Source organism: Pelobates fuscus, chromosome 13 (genome assembly GCF_036172605.1).
Source record: "Pelobates fuscus isolate aPelFus1 chromosome 13, aPelFus1.pri, whole genome shotgun sequence".
In the NCBI taxonomy this organism is placed as follows: domain Eukaryota; kingdom Metazoa; phylum Chordata; class Amphibia; order Anura; family Pelobatidae; genus Pelobates; species Pelobates fuscus.
Window position 1 is genome coordinate 43,447,530 of NC_086329.1, and position 21,048 is coordinate 43,468,577.

A 21,048-nucleotide genomic window follows, 5' to 3' on the forward strand; every position below is an offset into this window, starting at 1 on the left:
GCTTTTCCCGCCTTGAAAGCACAGTCTGTGCTGGGCCTTGGAATTATCACTAAGATTATTATATTTGCAATTTCAGTATTTTTCTTTTAATTTTAATAGTAGCGGTGGGTTATGTTTTTATTTTTATTTTTATTTAGCACTTTTTGGGGGCTGAAGAAAAGAAAAAGACCTAAGATGAAATAAGACTTCTAACATTAGCAAGTCGTCCGAGCACAAGTTTGTGACAAACTACAATTTGCCACTGGGCATTGGAGAGGACTTATCGCTAGCCTCCTGCCCTGCGACTATGGCCCTGGGATGTATTGCCCTTTAAGACTTACATTTGGGCATAATGGATTTTTGTATGCTGTTCCTGACCCTTTAAATGCTTTGGATCAGGGTTACAATTTTTAAACTGGCACTTCGAATGCAGTCGAAGTGCCGAAGTAGTCGAAGTGCCGAAGCAGTCGAAGCAGTCGAAGTGGCCGCCAATAGACAGTCGAACACGTGGCGGCGGCCATTTTAATCCAGTCGAACGCGGTAACCTGTACCTTCCCCTACCCTTCGACACTGCGGCTGGAGGTTAAGTCTTGTTCGAAGATTCGAACACACGTTCGAACGGGACTTTGTCATTTTGGTGTAAAATAGACCTCCATTATACTATTGAACACTGCTAAAACGCAACCCTGGTTCCACTTCGACACTTCGACAAAAGTCGAAGTGAGTTCGACGATTCGAACGCCGCCTTCGGATGGGACTTTGTAACTTTCAGGGCAGAAATAGACCGACCGCACAGCCTGAATCTGTGGAACTGTTTTGGGCATGAAAATGTGCTTGCGGTCGGTCATAAAGGACTTCCAGCTAACTCTTTAACCCCTGGATGGAATTAGCTGAATTTTGGATATGTTTGTAAGTAAAGTATGCTGATTATTAATATGTGTTTATGAAGGTTGAATGTATAGTTTTGGAGTTATAAAAATGTATAAGTTTTAGCTTGGAGATAATTGAGTAGATACAGTAAGAAACTCAATTATCTCCCAAGCAGAGGGGAGGGAATTTGTGGGTTGTAACCATTGTTTGATTGGTTAACGTCTAATTGGTTGTGGGCGTATCCCTTGCAGGGGCATAAAAGCAGAGTCCCTGTCATTAAACATCAGAGATCTTCTTGACCCTCAATACGTAGCCTTGTCTCGTTATTGGAGGGAACTGCTATATCACACTGGGGATAGCTATGCTCTGCATACTCCCTTGAGCTTTAATCACTTAGCTCTTTTGAGAGCTTGCTCTTGTTCCTGATACGCTCTCCTGGAGGAGAGGTCTTCCCCACACGGTCCTGGAGGACGGAAGCTGATTCTAGGGTGGACGGAAGATGGCGCGGCTCCAGTTAAGCTACGGCGGTTGTGGAGTCTGCAGTGGTTGTGGTGTCCAGTGCGGTGCATCAACGGAAGGTGATCTGTTACATTGGTGGCAAGCGGTGGGGTGGCTTCCATAGTGCGAGGAGCAGCATCCTGGGAACACCAAGCAAGCCTGGAGTATTGGTATAGTCAAGCATGGTTTAAAGGTATACTGGAGCTGTGGTTGGCTTTGTATGGACCCAACCCAAAGGAGGAACTTGTCCAAAGAATGAGGAGAGAAATGGCTGAAGGTCTGCAGGATGAAGCTGAATATTGGGCAGAGATGGCAAAGTATTCTGTCCCTGCACCCCAACAACAGCGTATCCTTCTTCCCCAGCGGCAGTGCGAGTTACAGGGAGTCGAAGGTGTTGTCCTTCCTCCCCAGCGGCAGTGCAAGTTACAGGGAGCCGAAGGTGTCGTCCTTCCTCCCCAGCGGCAGTGTGAAGTCCAGGGGGCCGAAGGTGTCGTCCTTCCCCCCCCCAACAGCAGTGTGTCCTACAGGGAGCAGAGACAGGTGGTCTCTCTCTCTCGAGCAGCAGGACAATGTTATGGGAGTGGAGACAGGCGGTCTCCCTCTCCAGCTGCAGCCTGTGTTTCAGGGAGAGGAGAACAGCACCTTCTCTCCCCAGCGGCAGTGTGAAGTCCAGGGGGCCGAAGGTGTCGTCCTTCCCCCCCAGCAGCAGTGTGTCCTGCAGGGAGCAGAGACAGATGGTCTCTCTCTCCAGCAGCAGGACAATGTTATGGGAGTGGAGACAGGCGGTCTCCCTCTCCAGAGGCAGCCTGTGCTTCTGGGAGAGGAGCACAGCACCCTATCTCCCCAGCGGCAGCTTACCCTACCTGATTCCAGGGTGGACGGAAGACGTCGCGGCTCCAGTTAAGCTACGGCGGTTGTGGATCCTGCGGTGGTTGTGGTGTCCAGTGCGCTGCTTGTGGTCCTCGGCGCAAGCTAGGAAGCGTCCATCAATGGAAGGTGATCCGTTACAAAGTTAAAAGGCCATTGGGCCTGAATTTGTGGGAGGAGTTATGACCCCTATTTAAACCCCTACCCCCTACTTACCTTTGCCGTTCAAGCCGTTTGTCCCCACCCACCTATACACATCCATTACGTATTAGAAATTTCGAGCACAAATATACAAAGGTCCAATACAAAGAGCTCTTTAGAAAAAGGCAAGAGGCCACCCATTTAGACTGGAAGAACGAAGATTTTGTATCTTATAGTAAGATTAATAAACATGAGGAATTCCCTGCCTAAAGAGGTTGTGTATCAGAATTTGTATAGATTTCAAAAAACATTGGTATGCTTTTTTTAGTAAGACAAAATATTCAAGAATGTATTAGTTAATATGTTGATCCAATGAGAAATCAGACGGCTATTTTAGAGTCAAGAAGGATTTGAATGTCTGTTATGTGTTAAAACTTGAGGCTCATACAGGCTGAGAAGAAAATGCTGAGAGTTTTATTATGCACAGAGCTATAGAGAATGTTTTTCTAGATCTAGAGGGTACTGAAAGGAATAGCCACAGGTTGCAGATAGTGAAGGAGAATGCTTTTTAGAGCAGACATATCACAACAACAGCATTCAGACTGAATTGCAAACTGGACAATGGGACACGTGGGAGGACGGAGGAGAAGTGGAGCATGCAGCTCTGTAGGGAGGTCACAAGTATTGAACCAGTACAGACACCCTGCCGAGGAGGTTAGATTGCATTATACGAGGAAAATGATACAAGCTACGGAAGAAGCATTTCAGATTTCTGGAGGAGGGGATCCGATGAAAGGATGCAAAGAAAAGCCATTTATTGACTTTGTGTACTAACACGTGTGCTTACAGGAAGGAATGATCTCAACAGCGACTGTTAGGAGACAACAGTCTTGCGATCAGGCCCGCTCTTTTGTACTGAATAACTACATTATGATAATATTGCAAATGTGGGCAATTTTACACAGTACTAACCGTGTGGACGTGAAGCTTAAAATCATCTATACAGTATTTTAGAATAATTAAACAAAAATGTAGAATCATGGTAGATGTAGTATTCGGGATGGTTAAGCATTCACACAATAATACACCGGTTTGTTTTATTTAACAATTTTAATATGGGACACTTATCCAGAGACTTTAACACTGGTTACAAAAGAGGCAGTCGTCAATAATTAAGTTATAATACAGTGTACTTTATAAATCCTTATGGGCACAAAGAACAAAAGAATTACTCGTGTCAAAGGTCAAGTGGAAACATAAAAAAAATTGGAAAAAAAACTGAGCAGGTGGAGTTGCAATTAGGGGGGAAAGTTAGCGGTTACATAGGTGAACAGCGAGGCATAATAATGTAAAGTGGGTGAGTAAATTAGAAAAAGAAAACTGCCAGGAGACAGCGAGAAATAATAACGATCGCTGGAGGAGTGGCAAGTATCAACCAATTAGGCTAGGTATTAAAAAAAAAAAAACGTAACTTTTAATATAGCGATCAAGAGGTTATTTAAGTCACCACGACAAAAAGAAAAGGAAAAGAAAATTCAAACAGAAATAATAATGTACATATTTACAAAACAATTATCCTGGGTGTAGCTATAACGTCTGTATATGAAAATCTGGTAGTTCTACCCAAATATAGGGATAATTAATACAGAGTAAGGTAGTAACAGGCTGGAGCTTTGTTAGTTCAGGATAATAAAAAGACCATCTGTAGCAGACAAGCGGTATAAGGAGAATAGAAAAAAAATCGAAATCTAAACTCCAAACAAAGGAGACGTATCCCTTCCTTTTGAAAAAAAAAGTAGTATATAACAATGTGCTGTGCTGCAATAGGAATACTAAGATATCAGAAAATGCTTGTAACAAATGATAAATGGTCTTGCTAGAGATAGGGCTACTAAGAAAGTCCAGCAATGTAGTGGGAACAAAAAAGCAACATTGTATTAGCCAATAGTCGCTGCCAAACAATGTAGCCAATACACGTCTATAGCAATAGGGGTGACAGCAGGGAGAGGGAAAGTAAATGCTAATTCTGTGCCTTTGAGGGCACCCCTTAATCCAAAATGCCTGTTACTCCTAAATGGATGTATAAGAAATTCCTCCCACCTCTAGAATAGATATATGCTATATAGAATAGATAAATGAAATAAAGCTGGAGGCTGTAATGATGGACGTTTTTGCCCCAATATATGGGGAGAGGTATTAGTAAATTTCTGCTAACGCCATTATAAGTCGAACGTGAGCTCACTCGTGATACAGTGGCTATGAAGTGTGATTGTCAGAACTCCTGATGCACGTGTTGCCAATCTGGCTCATCAGAGGGGAGGTGTGAACGGGGTGAGATTGGATGAGTTGGGCTGGGAGGATAGATTTTGATCAAATGGAATGACTTAAGGAATCTGTGAAAAGATCAAAGAAGAGTGGCTGAATAGCTGTTGGGAGGAAGCTTATTCCAGTTTTGGGGGCTAGTAATGAATATTAAAGGACCACTATAGTGCCAGGCAAACAAACTCGTTTTCCTGACACTATAGGGTTTAGGTCCGTCCGTCCCCCTCAGGGTTCCACTCTTGCCGGGCTGAAGGGGGAGGAAGGGGTTAAACACTTACCTTTCTCCAGCGCCGGGGAACTCTCCTCCCTCTTCTGACGTCAGCGCCGAATGCGCATGCAATAAGTCCATAGGAAAGCATTTCTCAATGCTTTCCTATGGACGCCATCGTCTTCTCACTGTGATTTTCACAGTCAGAAGCCCGGAAGCGCCTCTAGCGGCTGTCAATGAGACAGACACAAGAGGCTGGATTAACCCTGATGTAAACATAGCAGTTTCTTTTAAACTGCTATGTTTACAGCTGCAGGGTTAACCCTAGATGGCCATTGCACCAAGACCAATTCATTGAGCTGAAGTGGTCTGGGTGCCTAAAGTGGTACTTTAACGGAATAGAGAAGGACTCCATTAAAATGCACCTGATATAGCACAGTAAGACAATATAAGACAATATAATCTATATATAGAGCAATCAAACTACTTGTAAAAAAAAAAAAAAAAAAAAACATTAATTAAGTTGATTTTGCTATACATTTTTCAGAAATATTTTTTGCACACAAATCTGCAAATTCCCAGAATACACTGCATGCGATGGCTAGGCAATATGGTAGCATGCATAGGCCACAATAGAAGCAGTACCAGCCAACTATGGCAATAATATATGTATGTGCTAATCATCTGGCTAGCTCTGGTTTTCATTAAGCACATTAACTTTTTTTCTTTTTTACTAACATGGTAACATAGCTAAGATTCTATGACCCTATAGGTCTGTCTGGTGCCTATTTTGGAGAAATTTGTTGTGTTTTGCCTAGCAGGTTCCCACGGTCATTTATTTTATCCTGGATGGTGCTTACCCCTGAGTTTTCTGGTGCCAGTCTTCATGAATAAGATTGCTTGTATGGATCACAACACGGAGACCTTCTTTGTACAATAGCAGCATCATTTTCCTTTAATAAGGGACAAGAAATGTACTACTGAGCAACCAGATCACAGTGAACTTGCCATTGTTACTCTAATTGCACTTGAGGGCACATGGTAACCTAATACAACGTTTCAGTACGAAATGCTGGAGGACAGCACCAAACATTGGAATGACGCAGAGCCTGACGGCAGGCAGGGACAATGATTCTCTTAGATAGACAGATAAGACTGAACTGCATTCCATGTCTTCTGACAGATGATGTGGATGTTTATCAGTAGTAAATCAGTAATGACACTACTGCAATGTACAGAGCAGCTTAAATATAAACCCCAGATAAACTCTGGCTACAGATCATCATGTCAATAGTGAGACATACAATAGCATCACAGGAGATCTAAAATTCTCTTATTGATGGAGAATAGTAGCCATCTAGCACGTTCTACATTAAAGGGACACTGTGTGGTTTTGGTGCCAACTCCCATCGCCCTTAACCCTAGAGTGGTAATTATTGCAGTTTTTGTAAACTGCAATATTTACCTCCTAGGGTTAAGTCCTCCTCAAGTGGCTGTCTACCAGACAGCCACTAGAGGGACTTCCGGCTTCTTAAACAACGCTGGAGGTTCTAATGCTATGCATGAGGACTTCCAGCGTCACCAGAATTCCCATAGGAAGGCATTAAATAATGCTTTCATATGGGGAGATCCTAATGCAAGCGTGACCATTGCCGCGCATGTGCATTAGGTCTCACCGGCGGACACCGGCGGACGAGGAGCATGGGCAGAGCTAAACCAGAGGTAAGTGACAGAATAGGTTATTTACCCCTTCAGCGCTGCGGGAGGAGGCCTTGACAGAGAGGGAAGCTATAGTGCCAGAAAAGTTTGTTTTCCTGGCACTATAGTTTCCCTTTAAATAAATAAAAAAAATGTACCTACAGCTTTAAATCAGGCTCACCTCCCCCCTCCAATTAGAATTAGGAAGAAAATGTTTAATTGGTTTTAATCCTTTTCTCCCATTTCAAATGCCAAAGTCAAATAAAATGTGACATCTGAGTTATTTGTAACTAACTTAAAGGAACACTTCAAGCACCATAACCAGTATAGTGATTTGTAGTGGTTATGGTGCCTTGAGTGCCCTGATATCTCCTCCCAATGTAAGTAATCAAACCTTCTGCTAATGATTTGACAGCTTACCGGGGGGAGCCGAGCACCTGCCACTTCATCCAACAATGCAGTGCTTAGCTCACTGGCTGAAAGCAATCAGCCAGTGAGCAATCAGCCAGTTAGCCAATGAGCTTGCAATGCACGGCTCCCGACTCTCGGAAGTGACTGGCACACAGTGGAACCCAGGTAAGTTATTACATTGCTAGCAAATGGCTGGACTTTTTACATTTGGGGGGCACTAGGACACTCTTTGCGCTGTAGTGGTTATTGTGCTTCAAGTGTTCCTTTATGGTTAGCTCGTTTAAACGGAACACTTCAAGCACAATAACAACTACAATAGTGGTAATAGTGCCAAGGATGCACTGCTTATGGTGAGTGGAGTGTTCCTTTAAAACTAGTTATGGGTTGCCTTTTTTTCCTTCTTATAAATTCACAAAGTGTTGGGTTGGCATGTGTATGGCCCTTGTGGCATTTCTGTGCAGTGGGCATTAATTTGCATGAATGATGTCACCCACCTTGGGCATGGAAATACTGTAGTTAAGTGTACTTACCTCTGCTGCACTACTCTACCCTAGTAATAATTTAAAGTACCACTATAGGCACCTAGACCACTTCAGCTCAATGAAGTGGTCTGGGTGTCAGGTCCATCTAGGGTTAACCCTGCCTGCTGTAAACATAGCAGTTTCAGAGAAACTGCTATGTTTACTTTAGGGTTAATCCAGCCTCTAGTGGCTGTCTCATTGACAGCCGCTAGAGGCGCTTCCGCACTTCTCACTGTCATTGTCACGTGTTTAACCCACTTCCTCCCCCTTCAGCCCGGCGGGAGTGGGACCCTGAGGGTGGGGGGCACCCTCAGGGCACTAAAGTGCCAGGAAAACAAGTTTGTTTTCCTGGCACTATAGTGGTCCTTTAAATAATATTTACAGGGGTGAGAAAATAAGTATTCGACAGCTCTGTTTTATAATGGATTATCAGACCAATGAAAACCTGCTGTGCTTTTCTTAAGGCATTTCCCATTTAAGAAGCAACTGCAGATAAAAGATAAACAACTGAAATGTAATTTCTAAGATGTTAAAGTCCACCTATGGAACCCATCAGATCTTTGTCATGACACCCATGTACCATATTTGGCTATGCCCTCTATGCACCCCTTAATTTCAATCTTTCATACTATCCTGCCACCTCGCTCTCAACCTACGTTGGGAAAATATATTTTATTCATTCTAGATACCATACAAGCTGTAATACATTTCGTCATTATTCCCATATAGTTTATACATTCCAGAAGCCTCTGGTTTCTTGTAGTCATCAAAACTTACGTGTGGTGGGTCCCAAAGGCGATATCCAACTTGGCCTACGGCAATAAGATAGGGATCAGTTTATGCATTCACTGGATGACTATTTTGCTTTAAGTCTGCTGAGCATAGCTCATTCAGTCAGTCACATCTGTTTTTAAAGTGATAAAGGCTGCCCCCTAGAGCATACATCAAAGAATGCAGATTGCTTTCTGTCGTTTATCTCATCATCAAAATGGTAGAACTATTCAAACTGCTTATTCTTTTATACGTCTTTCCCTATCAAGGAATTCAACAAAGAAAAAAAAGACGATCTTGAAGAGAGCACTTGAATTAAATTTAAACATGACCATTTGTTGTAATAGTGCTACTTTTTGCCTGGTATTATTACAGTTTATATCTGGCAGTTGTATATCGTAGTATTGTACCCACAACTGTATTGGAAAAACTAAGTAATTTGTAAAATATATATATATATGTTGTGAGAAAGGATCTTTCAAAATAGGAGATGGGTGCGAACATATGCAAGAAAAGTAAAAATATGTCGTATATTCAGAAAGCTATCTAGAGCAGTGCTCCTCAACCTTCTCCTCAAGGATAACAGTCCAGTCCAGGATTTAGGGAGTAAGTGTGTGTAAGGTGTTTTAAGTTGTTTTTATTTATTTTTTTTAAACACCTTAGACTAACCATAGTAATCTCTAAATCCTGGACCGTTAGGTGTGCCTTGACGAGAGGGTTGAGGAGCACTGATTTAGAGTACCAAGTTAAATTAAGCTGTTAGATAAACAGGAGACTAGCATTGACTCACTAACAGTGTGTATACCAGTGGCGGAACTACCGCCGGTTCAGCCAGTGCGGCTGCACCTAGGCCCAACTGGCTTAGGGGGCTCATTGGGTGACCCATGCACTTAGGGACACTCAATGGGCATCTTTGACCGGGGGCCCAGTAAGGCGCCGTGGCCCTCTAGCAGCACGGCCAGAAGAGAAGAGAGGGGGGAGTGTTACTGTTCTGTTAATAACACCATTGAATAAAACATTAAACGTCACCTATACAACTTTTATTAACCTTTTTTTCCATTTGACGCTCCATTTTCTTTGAAATGCATAGTAAAAATGTGCAATTGAGATCACAATCCAAGTCTGGCCTTGCACAGCCAGCGCATAGATTGCAAAGGAGGAGAAACAGAATATCGGATCTATTCAGTAAAAAAAAATTAGTCAAACTGTAAACAAAAATGTTTTTATCGGGTACAATTATCTAGCTTAATCACTTTTAGCCTTCATTTTGCATCTGGATTTCAGTTCACAGTCATTTCTCATAATTATGAACAATCCCCAGTGTTTGTATCTCCATACTGATGGACAGAATTCACACTAAAACACTGTGGTGAGCGAATAAGCGAGTGACAAATTCTAGGCAGAAATAAGCAAGCCAGAATAATTTTGTGAATAAACTCTACATGGACCAATTAACCATAATAATGGGGTTACGTAATTCACTAAACACCAAAGTCTAATGAAATGAAAACTTATTGCCAAAAATCGGACTAAATTAGTCAAGCTGTGACTATGGCAGAGTTGAAGACTTATTTTCCAAACCAGCTTTTTTGGTTCAAATTTTAAATCAACTACACGTATCGTGTTTGGTTTTGGATTACTTACAACACACATTGTAGTGAATAACTGTAAAATATAGAGTTGACAACCAGATTGCAAAATGAAGGAAAACATGGGCTTGCATCAAATTTGTATTTTTGGAGGGAATGAATTCCATAACTTGTTCTTTATATTCTTCTACAAGAAAAAAAAAATTCTAACAGTTAAAGAGGAACTGTGACGTCCTTACTTTTATGATAACCAAATAGCCAACCAAAAGTTAGCTATCAGTTGCGTAAAAATTTTTGTTGTTGTTTTTTTTTTTTATCTTTCTTTCTTCTTACATTCTTTGTAGGGATCGACCAATTATCGGTCCAGCCAATATTATCGGCCGATATTCTGTATTTTCAGCAATATCGATACAGATATTGCCGATAATTCAGACCAGGACCGCCATCAGGGTCCTGGGGGGCCTGCGGCGGTCCTGGGGAGGGCCCAGCACACTCTTACTTACCTTCCCAGCAGCTCCCCTGTCTAAATCGCGCAAGTCCCGCGGCCGCCAGAGCGTTGCCACGGGTTACCATGGCAATGCTCCGCGTGGCATACAGGCCGCAAGAGTTAGACAGGGGAGCTGAAGGGAGCTGCTGGGAAGGTAAGTAAGAGTGTGCTGGGCTCCCTCTTCACAGTCCATGCCACTGGACCACCAGGGAATGCCATACCCCCCATCCCATGCCAGTTAAGAAGCAGGGAGGGGGGACTAAAACATTATTTAAAGAAATGTAAATAGTAAAAAAAAAAAAAAAAAAAAATGCCCTCCTCCCCTTTTTACACACTAAACATACCTACACAAACACACACTCTGCATTCATTATATACACACACTGCACAAACACACACCCTGCATTCATTATATACACACACTACACAAACACTCACGGCACAAACAAACTACACAAACACACTCTGAATTCACTATACACACACTACACAAACACTGCATTCATTATATACACACACTACACAAACACTCATTGCACAAACACACACACTACACATTCATTATATACACACACTACACAAACACACTCTTCAGCCACTACACAAACATCCACTGCATCCACTACACAAACACACACACAATGCATTCACTACAAATACTCTCACTGCATCCACTACACACACATATATTCTTGAAAACATAAAAAAATCTGACTGGCATGTATATTTTGTGCATTTAATAAAAAAAAAAAAAGATTAGCAAAATAAATAAAATAGACATGTTCAGTTAACAGTAGATTTGTGTAGAAATAGTTTATTTTTTTTAAATGGTAAAGGTACAGAATATCGGTAAGTTATCAGCTATCGGCCTGAAAGTTCACAGATTATTGGTATCATTTCGCTCTAAAAAATAAATATTGTCCGATCCCTAATTCTTTGTCCAGCATATATGCATATATGTGCACATACAGAGAAGCACTCATGCATGTGTACAAAATGTCTTTGTTAGATACTCGAGCTTGCATGCCAAAGCCATCATTTGGACAGTATTGATCCCAAAATGCAGCAAAGGTAAATAAGCTTTTTATTTACCTATGCTGCTTTGTTCAACACAACAAACACTATAACAATGTTCACAGTGGTGAAAGAAAGAGGTAGTTTCTCTGGAAGTGAGAGCGGTAACTTTAAAACACACTTTGTGAACTTGCAGGACCTTATAATGGCTTTAATGCTTTGTCCAATAAAGTATTTTTCGAGTAGAGTAAGCTGAGATACAGTAAAGTACATCTAGGTATTGATTTGGAAGTATTACTAACATATATGGTATTCAAAGCAAAACACAATAACTGTATTTTCCTGTACCTGACACAGACGAACATTTTCATACGGATGTGCGTCCTCGTGTAGCTTTGCTTTCGATTCCCGTTTCTCGCCATGGACAATCAGTAACGGCTTCTTCCTTTTATTGAACAGACAGATCACGTTTGTGAGGTTAAATAGACCGACAGATTTCAGAAAATGAAGAACAGAACCCTTTCTCTAAACACTACGGGATTTCCATTGTAAAGCTATCTGGAATATCTCGATGCTATATAATATAAATAAATGGAACTGTCGCAACTCAGATCTGCTTGGGCACATACAACCTTGATATTATAGGAGCCTAGAAGGGATGGGAAGTAAACAATAGCTTGGATGCACAGTTATGGCAGCCACTTTCACAATTTCAGAAGATAGGGAAAAGATGGACCAGAAGAAATGGATAAGGTTTTCCTGAGCAATAAGATGTTTGCAAAGTTATTCCAGAATTCCAAGATAAATCTTAACTTAACTTAACTTCACCTGTTTCGTATGAAAGCTGTAGTTTTGAATGAGATGGTTGCCTCACTCTGCAGGCTCAAAAAAGCAGGCAAATATTATTTGTTATTTTTCATATTGACCTGCTTCTTCTTTTTCTTATGCTTTCCACACCCATTCCAGGAGAACAGCGATCTAACCAATCAGCATCCTATCCCTAGGAATGCTGAAAAAGTGCATTGGGCATACCTGACAAATTTACACATGTGCAGGTGTAATACCTCTTCACCTTGCAACATCCCGACAGGGGGAGAAGAGGGAATATGATCAGTGTGTTCATGCAGAGCAGGCTCTGGGGTTGGGCTTCCCTCTCTCCTGTCGCCACACAATGTTTCTGTCATTAGTGGACTGGTCAGAAACTGAGATGGGTGGGTAAAATGCAGGCTGAAAAGCATGCCTAAAAACGCAATCTGACCAAGTGTATAGTACGTTTATAGACATTTACTACATACTTTTCAAAGTTTTCCTGGCTTTTTTTTGGTTTGTATATTTTTTAAAAGGGGTTGCTTGTTGGTTTACCCCTTAAGGCCAGGGGCAATTTTACACGTTTTAATCAAAACAAAACCTGGAATTTGCATTATAAGTCTATTCAGCCATAATTCAACTCTTTCATTTTAAGTTCAGTATGACATTTAACTGAGAATTTCATAGTACCGTTAGCGTTTGCTGCAATAAAATACACATATTTGTGTTCAGCGAAGTCCCACGAGTACAAAAATGCCCTCCATGTACAGGTTTTATGGGGTTTTTGAAAGTTACAGGGTAAAATATAGTGCTTTCCCCATTTCTAATTTTTACACATTAACATTTGCCAGATTGATTATGGTGCCTTTGAGACTGTATGGCAGCCCAGGAAAGAAATTTACCCTCATCATTGCATACCATTTGAAAAAGTAGACAACCCAGGGTATTCAAAATGGGATATGTCCAGTATTTTTAGTAGCCACAAATGCTACTAAAAATACATATATATATATATATATATATATATATATATATATATATATATATAATTTATCTTATTTTATTTATTTTATAAAATACACCTCAACCATTTATTTTTCCCTCCATAGGACCGCCAGTGTACCGGGGACCCGCACACTAAGGAGGTCCACCAGGTGGCCCATGTACTAAGGGCACCTGGTGGGCTTGTGTTAGTAGGGGTCTGGTCGTGCGCTGTGGCGCTTTAACAGCGCGACCAGGCCCTCCTACTTTTCGGCAACATGGGAGGAGGTGACGGCCGCGAGTCACTTCCTCCCACAAAGAGATGAGCCGCGCAGGAAAGAAGGAGGAGGTAGAGAGGAGAGGGTCAGGCCAGGAGTGTTAATTTTTTCTGTGTGTCTGTCAGTTTGTGTGTGTGTCTGTGTGTGTCTATGAATGTATGTCAGTATATGTCTGTCAGTTTGTGTGTGTGTCTGTGAATGTCGGTGAGTATGTATGTCTGTGTGTGTCATTATGTCTGTCAGTGTATGTGTCTGTGTTAGTATGGCTGTCAGTGTATGTGTCTGTGTTAGTATGGCTGTCAGTGTCTGTATCAGTATGTCTGTATGTGTCGGTAAATGTGTCAGCATGTCTTTCAGTATGTCTGTGTGTGTTAGTATGTGTCTGTATAAGTATGTCTGTCAGCGTATCTGTGTGTCAGCATGTCTGTCACTATATGTGTGTGTATCTGTGTGTATATATGTGTGTAGTCTGTGTGTGTATATATCTGTGTATCTGTAGGTTATCAGTATGTGAATCTGTGTGTGTATACTTGTGTGTGTCTGTGTATCTGCATATGTGTCAGTGTGTATATCTGTATATCTGCCTGTGTTTCAGTGTGTGTGTGTGTGTGTATGTATATATGTGCATACATCTCAGCATTCACACGCCACCACAACACACAAATACACCCATGCGTTCAAACTTCAACACTACACTTCTGTGTTAAACATCAAAATTATATATAAACACACCCCGGCATTCAAAAACCAATACCACACATTAATACAAGCTTGCATTTAAACGCAAATTCAAATTAGGTGTCCCCCCCTCATGGCCCCCCATAAGCCACTTACCTTAATCCAGCGCCTTGGCGCTGGTGACCTCTCCTCCCTCTGCCGACGTCAGCTCCCGAGTAGCCAGAGCCGCGCACGCATTCAAACCGCCCATAGGAAAGCATTACTCAATGCTTTCCTATGGGGATCTGAACTCACGCTGCGTGAGTTCAATGCGATTTTCACACTGAGAATTGCGGAAGTGGCCTCTAGTGGCTGTCAGGGAGACAGCCACTAGAGGCTGGATTAACCTATGCTTTCGGCTGCAGGGTTACAACTAGGGGGACCTGGCACCCAGACCACTGGGTGCCTATAGTGGTCCTTTAAGTATAAAATTATCTGAGCGATCACATGGCGGGGGTCTAATTTGCCGTGAGGGAAATGCCTGGGCTGTAGGGCAGTACCCGAAAAGCGGATCGCGATGAAGGTACGTTTCCTGGACCTCCTGGGGCTGAAAGCCGTTATGGCGTTCCATGCCACAGCAACAGCTTTAAAGTACATTAATATGGGGGCGGCATGGAATGCCGTGATGGGGGTTAAAAAAAAAAAATAATTAAAAAAATCAATAATTATCAAGTGATGCATGTCCCTTTAAGGCGACATAATGCTGCTTCAGGAACAAACACTCTGATATGGTCACACATATAAAGCAGGGAGTTGGGTCATTAATATGACTGTTGCTCAGCAATACAATAAAGTAGTATCTCGAGACACCCAAATCCAGAAACTGCTGGAAACTAAGCCTGAATTATTATCTCCTGTATAAACATCAGTACTGGGAAAACACTGTGCGTATCATCAGCTCTGTGTCTAGAACAAGGGAATATAATCGCTTAAAAAAAAGAACTTACCGAAATTCCTCCGGATACTGCTTCACCAGCCATGGTATGTGTATGCAATAGTTGAACTAGAATAAACAGATAAATAAATGCACTCTGATAGCAAGGGAGATAAATATTGCCTAGAACAGGACTATAAACATATTCGTTTCCGGGTGCGTTCAATGACATTTAAGCGTACCTTTTATTGGGTAATCATTGGAAAAACACAACAATTATCCCATACAGTATCACATTATTATTGTTGGCATATTGTAAAAAAATAAAAAATCTTAAAAAGCCAAATTTTAATTCTCCCCTTAGAGAACGGAGAATACAGCAAATTCTCCTATAGGCAGTTCACCTACTCTCTGTCACAGCACATAGAGTGCATGAACTCTAACAATTACAAGATATAGAGGTAACTTGTACCGAGCTGTAAACAAACATTAAATAAAGTCAGAGGGTGAACATGTGTATTCGTGGAACTGTGTAAAATATTTTATTCATATTTCGATTTGATTCTATTACAAGATTTTGTCATAAAGCTGACACAAACAATAGCGGTCAGGGCTAAACTGGGAAAACAAGTTCGGCCTGGGCATTTTCTAGCCAGAGAGGCCCAGTGGATAGGGAGTGGAGCCAGAGAGGGGGGGTGTCGTGTCATCACCAATGACAAGCACGTCCCCCCAAAGTGAGCTTCCAGGGCAGCCCATGCGCAGAGCCCTGCTAAAGAGCTCTTACATGGGGAAAAGGCCCTGTGTAATGTGCAGCACTGTTTTTGCTTGTGACCTGTCTCTGGTGTCTCCTTAAGTGGGATACCAGAGGACAAAAGGGCCAGGAGAGAGTGTTGTGTACAGGGAGTGCAGAATTATTAGGCAAATTAGTATTTTGACCACATCATCCTCTTTATGCATGTTGTCTTACTCCAAGCTGTATAGGCTCGAAAGCCTACTACCAATTAAGCATATTAGGTGATGTGCATCTCTGTAATGAGAAGGGGTGTGGTCTAATGACATCAACACCCTATATCAGGTGTGCATAATTATTAGGCAACTTCCTTTCCTTTGGCAAAATGGGTCAAAAGAAGGACTTGACAGGCTCAGAAAAGTCAAAAATAGTGAGATATCTTGCAGAGGGATGCAGCACTCTTAAAATTGCAAAGCTTCTGAAGCGTGATCATCGAACAATCAAGCGTTTCATTCAAAATAGTCAACAGGGTCGCAAGAAGCGTGTGGAGAAACCAAGGCGCAAAATAACTGCCCATGAACTGAGAAAAGTCAAGCGTGCAGCTGCCAAGATGCCTCTTGCCACCAGTTTGCCCATATTTCAGAGCTGCAACATCACTGGAGTGCCCAAAAGCACACGTTGTGCAATACTCAGAGACATGGCCAAGGTAAGAAAGGCTGAAAGACGACCACCACTGAACAAGACACACAAGCTGAAACGTCAAGACTGGGCCAAGAAATATCTCAAGACTGATTTTTCTAAGGTTTTATGGACTGATGAAATGAGAGTGAGTCTTGATGGGCCAGATGGATGGGCCCGTGGCTGGATTGGTAAAGTGCAGAGAGCTCCAGTCCGACTCAGACGCCAGCAAGGTGGAGGTGGAGTACTGGTTTGGGCTGGTATCATCAAAGATGAGCTTGTGGGGCCTTTTCGGGTTGAGGATGGAGTCAAGCTCAACTCCCAGTCCTACTGCCAGTTTCTGGAAGTCACCTTCTTCAAGCAGTGGTACAGGAAGAAGTCTGCATCCTTCAAGAAAAACATGATTTTCATGCAGGACAATGCTCCATCAGACGCGTCCAAGTACTCCACAGCGTGGCTGGCAAGAAAGGGTATAAAAGAAGAAAATCTAATGACATGGCCTCCTTGTTCACCTGATCTGAACCCTATTGAGAACCTGTGGTCCATCATCAAATGTGAGATTTACAAGGAGGGAAAACAGTACACCTCTCTGAACAGTGTCTGGGAGGCTGTGGTTGCTGCTGCACGCAATGTTGATGGTGAACAGATCAAAACACTGACAGAATCCATGGATGGCAGGCTTTTGAGTGTCCTTGCAAAGAAAGGTGGCTATTGGTCACTGATGTGTTTTTGTTATGTTTTTGAATGTCAGAAATGTATATTTGTGAATGTTGAGATGTTATATTGGTTTCACTGGTAAAAATAAATAATTGAAATGGGTATATATTTGTTTTTTGTTAAGTTGCCTAATAATTATGCACAGTAATAGTCACCTGCACACACAGATATCCCCCTAAAATAGCTATAACTAAAAACAAACTAAAAACTACTTCCAAAAATATTCAGCTTTGATATTAATGAGTTTTTTGGGTTCATTGAGAACATGGTTGTTGTTCAATAATAAAATTAATCCTCAAAAATACAACTTGCCTAATAATTCTGCACTCCCTGTATATGTTTGGAGGCTGCTTGTGATATTGCGTGTGTGTACAGGAAGCTGTTTGTGGTGTTTTGTGTAAACAGGTTGGTTTCAGTTGTGTTTGTGGTGTGTGACTAGGGACTGCAGTGTTTGTGTTTATAGGTGCTGCACTGTGTTTTTAAGGGATGTAGGGAGTGTGCTTTAACGTTTTTTTGATATTCATCTGGCGGAGCATCTTACTCTTGCTCGACAAATACACAGTAAAAAACGAGACTCCATTCTGTAGACAATGCACCAGCAATGAAGCCAGAGTAATGTCGTCATACGGGAAAGAGCATTGTGGAGAAGTATATTCAACCAGGGCTAATAATATATCAGGTAGACAGGAGGGAGGAGTGATAGGGAGTCCTCTGTCATAGCATCTGCAGCGCTGTAGAGGTGGTTAGTATTAACTACAGCTTCTAAAGGAATTACAAATACACTTTATCACTATGATAAAACATTGTTTAGGTGCGGTTTTCATGTCATGATTGGAGTGTCAGGATAAAACAATTAAAGACAATTAAAGACATCTACAGGTTTAAAAAAAAAATTCAACTAGTTAGTGTTCGTTTATTTAAAAAGATACATTTGTCACCTTTTAATAAAGTTTGGCAGATGCGGGAAGAGTACGAAGAGTGAGGCAAAAACGATGGGGCCGAGGAGCGAAGTAGGCATGCGCAAAGGGGAGAATCAATTTTTTTCCTCTCTCTCCCTTCTTTGCGTTTTCTTCTCTCTCACTTTGAGAGGGAATTGTTATGTTTAAAATTTAGATATAGGGAGCAAGCACTTTACTGTGTACTGCTTTTCATCCAAGACTCTTCAGTGATGTAGAGTTATCAATGCGCCATTGTACGAAGCATGGAAAATTATAAGCTATGTCTCAGTACCTCAGGATTGTAAATAAGAGTAAATATGACTTTAAAACATTGTGTTTCCCCGGATCTCTTAAAATAAAAATTAAAAGACACACTTGTATATACACTCACTTGTGCTGACGACTCCAGAGTACCAAAGAGAGGAGATAATATATCTGTAGGAAAGAAGAGAGTCAGTAAAAGAATGTAAAGCAAACTCAACATTTCTAAAACTATACAAATCAGACACCAATACCTTATAAAGAACTTTCATATTTGCAAGTCCCAATAGTTATTCTCTATGGGAAAGAGTCCTTTATTACAATGTAACACCAGTTTAGCTATTTGGTGATTCTGAAGTGTGGAAAGAATATGTATAACTGTTATATTAGATATAATAATTCATGGGTGCATTATATGTTATTGTACTAAAAAATAAAAATTTTAGTTAATGTTTTGTGACTCCATAGTATTTGATTGCATTATTTGAAAGAACATATCATCTAAGTTTACCAGTGATTATGCGAAAATGCACAAGTGATCCAAAATTACAGTTTCTTTCGGTTAAATTTGAAATGTACCAAGTATTCAATAAAAATGAAAATATCACATTCTAAGTAAAAGAAAAGGTGTTTTAAAATAAAAGTAGGGCTTGCTCTGTTTATGTGACAGACACACATACAAATATAGATATAATGACTATAGACTGACAGTCAGATATAGAAAGATTTTTTATTTTAGGAGCCAAATCCAAAAACAAATCATGTTTGTATTAATGTAGGTGGTAGACAAATGTTATTTATTTATAAATTGCCAACATTTTCTGCAGTTTTACAGTTGGTATTGTAGTTCTAATAATGGAGGCTTGGCTTCTGACATAAGGTGCAATAAGTGTTTTTGCTCTAGGGCAGGGTGGACAAATCCAAGGCGCCAGATCATCATGGCAACTAGACATTTTGCCCTGGTGCCTGGAATTTGTTGGCCCTTTAGTGAAGGCGGATGCCCAGGATAGCATTGAAACTGGTCGCCGTGGGGAACATTAGAGCCAGCCGCCCTGGGGAGCATAGAGGTGGTCATCCAAAGCAGCAAGGAGACGGCACACGAGGGAGCAGTAATGTTACTGCAGTTCCTCTCTCCTGTACGCTGTTTAGTGATGACGGGAACTGGAATATGATATCACTCTGACCCCACCAAACTGCAGATAGTGCAAAGGGAAGCAGAGAGAAACTGCAGGAAGATGATCAGAGCAGCCCCACTGGACCCCAGGGAAAGATTCACTCAGCTTTCCCAAAGGTAGGTAGGGTGGGTGAACATAAATTAAAATAAAAATGTCAATTTGTGTGTGTGTAACTTAGACTGTGTCTCTGTTAGTGTGCAAGTGTGTGTGTGTCAGTGTAAGTGTGTGTGTGTCTGTTAGTGTGTTAATATGTGTGTCAGAGAGTTTGTGTGAATGTGTGTGTGTCTCTTTAGGTACCTGCCCCCCTCCGATCGCATGAGAAAGGTGGTACCAGTTTCACTGCGGCTGGTCCCACCTCCATGACTGAGATCCTCAATCTTTCTGATCTCAGCTAAGCCAATGCTATCCCATAGGAAAGCACTGGGAGGATATTGTGCATGCGCAGCAAAACAAAGCACTCATAGAGATACATTGAATGAATGCATCTCTATGGGGAGCAATCAGTGCCTCCATGCAGAGCGTGGAGACGCTTAACGTAGGTGCTGCACTGACCCAGGACCATATAGTGGCCGTCTGAGTGACTGTCACTAGAGGTGTTACAAGGCAGCAATGTAAACACTGTCTTTTCTCTCAAAAGTCAGTGTTTACATTAAAAAGCCTGCAGGGACTGATTATATTCACCAGAACATTTCTATTAAGCTGTAGTGACTATAGTGTCCCTTTAAGAATTGCATTTTACTCATTGAAAATGAAAGTTTGATAGTTTAAAGCGGCACTGTCATGCCGAATCCCGTTTTTTTTTTTACCCCCCTCCCGCCTCCACTACATCCAATTGACCCCCTAGTCACCCCCAAATGCCCCTAAGCCCCCCAGATTACCTATTTTTAAATCTGTATCTTCTGCCCCGATCTTTATTCAGGGCGCCGCCATCTTTGTGTGGGTAGGTGAAGTCCCTATGGGACACGTCATCTGCCCACACTAGACAGACTGTGAGATTCCCGCACATGCCCAGTGAAACACCTGGACATGCGAACGGGAATTTCACCTATTCATTCATTCATCAGACAGACGAATGAATGAATAGAAAAAATCAGACAAACAAACTAACACTGAGTATCAGTGTTCGTTTGTTCGATCAGTTTATTACAAGGAGGGAGCTACCGACGTGCAGCTCCCTCCTTGTAATATGTAAAAACAGAAGCGGTGGGGAGCTGTGCTCCCCACCACTTCATAAGCCCCCCAGGTCCCCCCCTCACTCTATGGGGGTCAATATGACCCCCATAATAGCACAAGGGAGATTAAAATCTCCCCAATGCCCCTACTCGCTATACCGCGAGTAGGGGCATGTCCACTAAACAGTGAGCAGCCTGTGGCTGCTCACTGTAAAAACATAAATGGTAATAAGGGGGGGGGGCCTACTGTCCTCCCCCCTAGCCCCCACCCCTGCGCGGTGGGTGGGGGCACTAATAAAATAATAAGGGGGGGACCTACTGTCCTCCCGCCCGGCCCCCACCCC

The 21,048-nt window shown here is 41.9% G+C and overlaps 1 protein-coding gene across 3 annotated transcripts in view; it reads right to left on the reverse strand.

Annotated features, from left to right (window-relative positions):
• TDP1 (tyrosyl-DNA phosphodiesterase 1) overlaps nt 1–21,048 on the reverse strand; it is a 119,463-nt gene that overhangs the window by 82,706 nt on the left and 15,709 nt on the right. For all 3 annotated transcript variants that reach the window (XM_063440314.1, XM_063440315.1, XM_063440316.1), the window contains exons 3-7: nt 18,488–18,531; nt 15,107–15,162; nt 11,725–11,821; nt 8,293–8,327; nt 5,746–5,838 (exon numbers count right to left, since the gene is read on the reverse strand). In XM_063440314.1, coding sequence (XP_063296384.1) covers nt 5,746–5,838; nt 8,293–8,327; nt 11,725–11,821; nt 15,107–15,162; nt 18,488–18,531 — 325 coding nt within the window. The remainder of the gene's footprint in view (nt 1–5,745; nt 5,839–8,292; nt 8,328–11,724; nt 11,822–15,106; nt 15,163–18,487; nt 18,532–21,048) is intronic.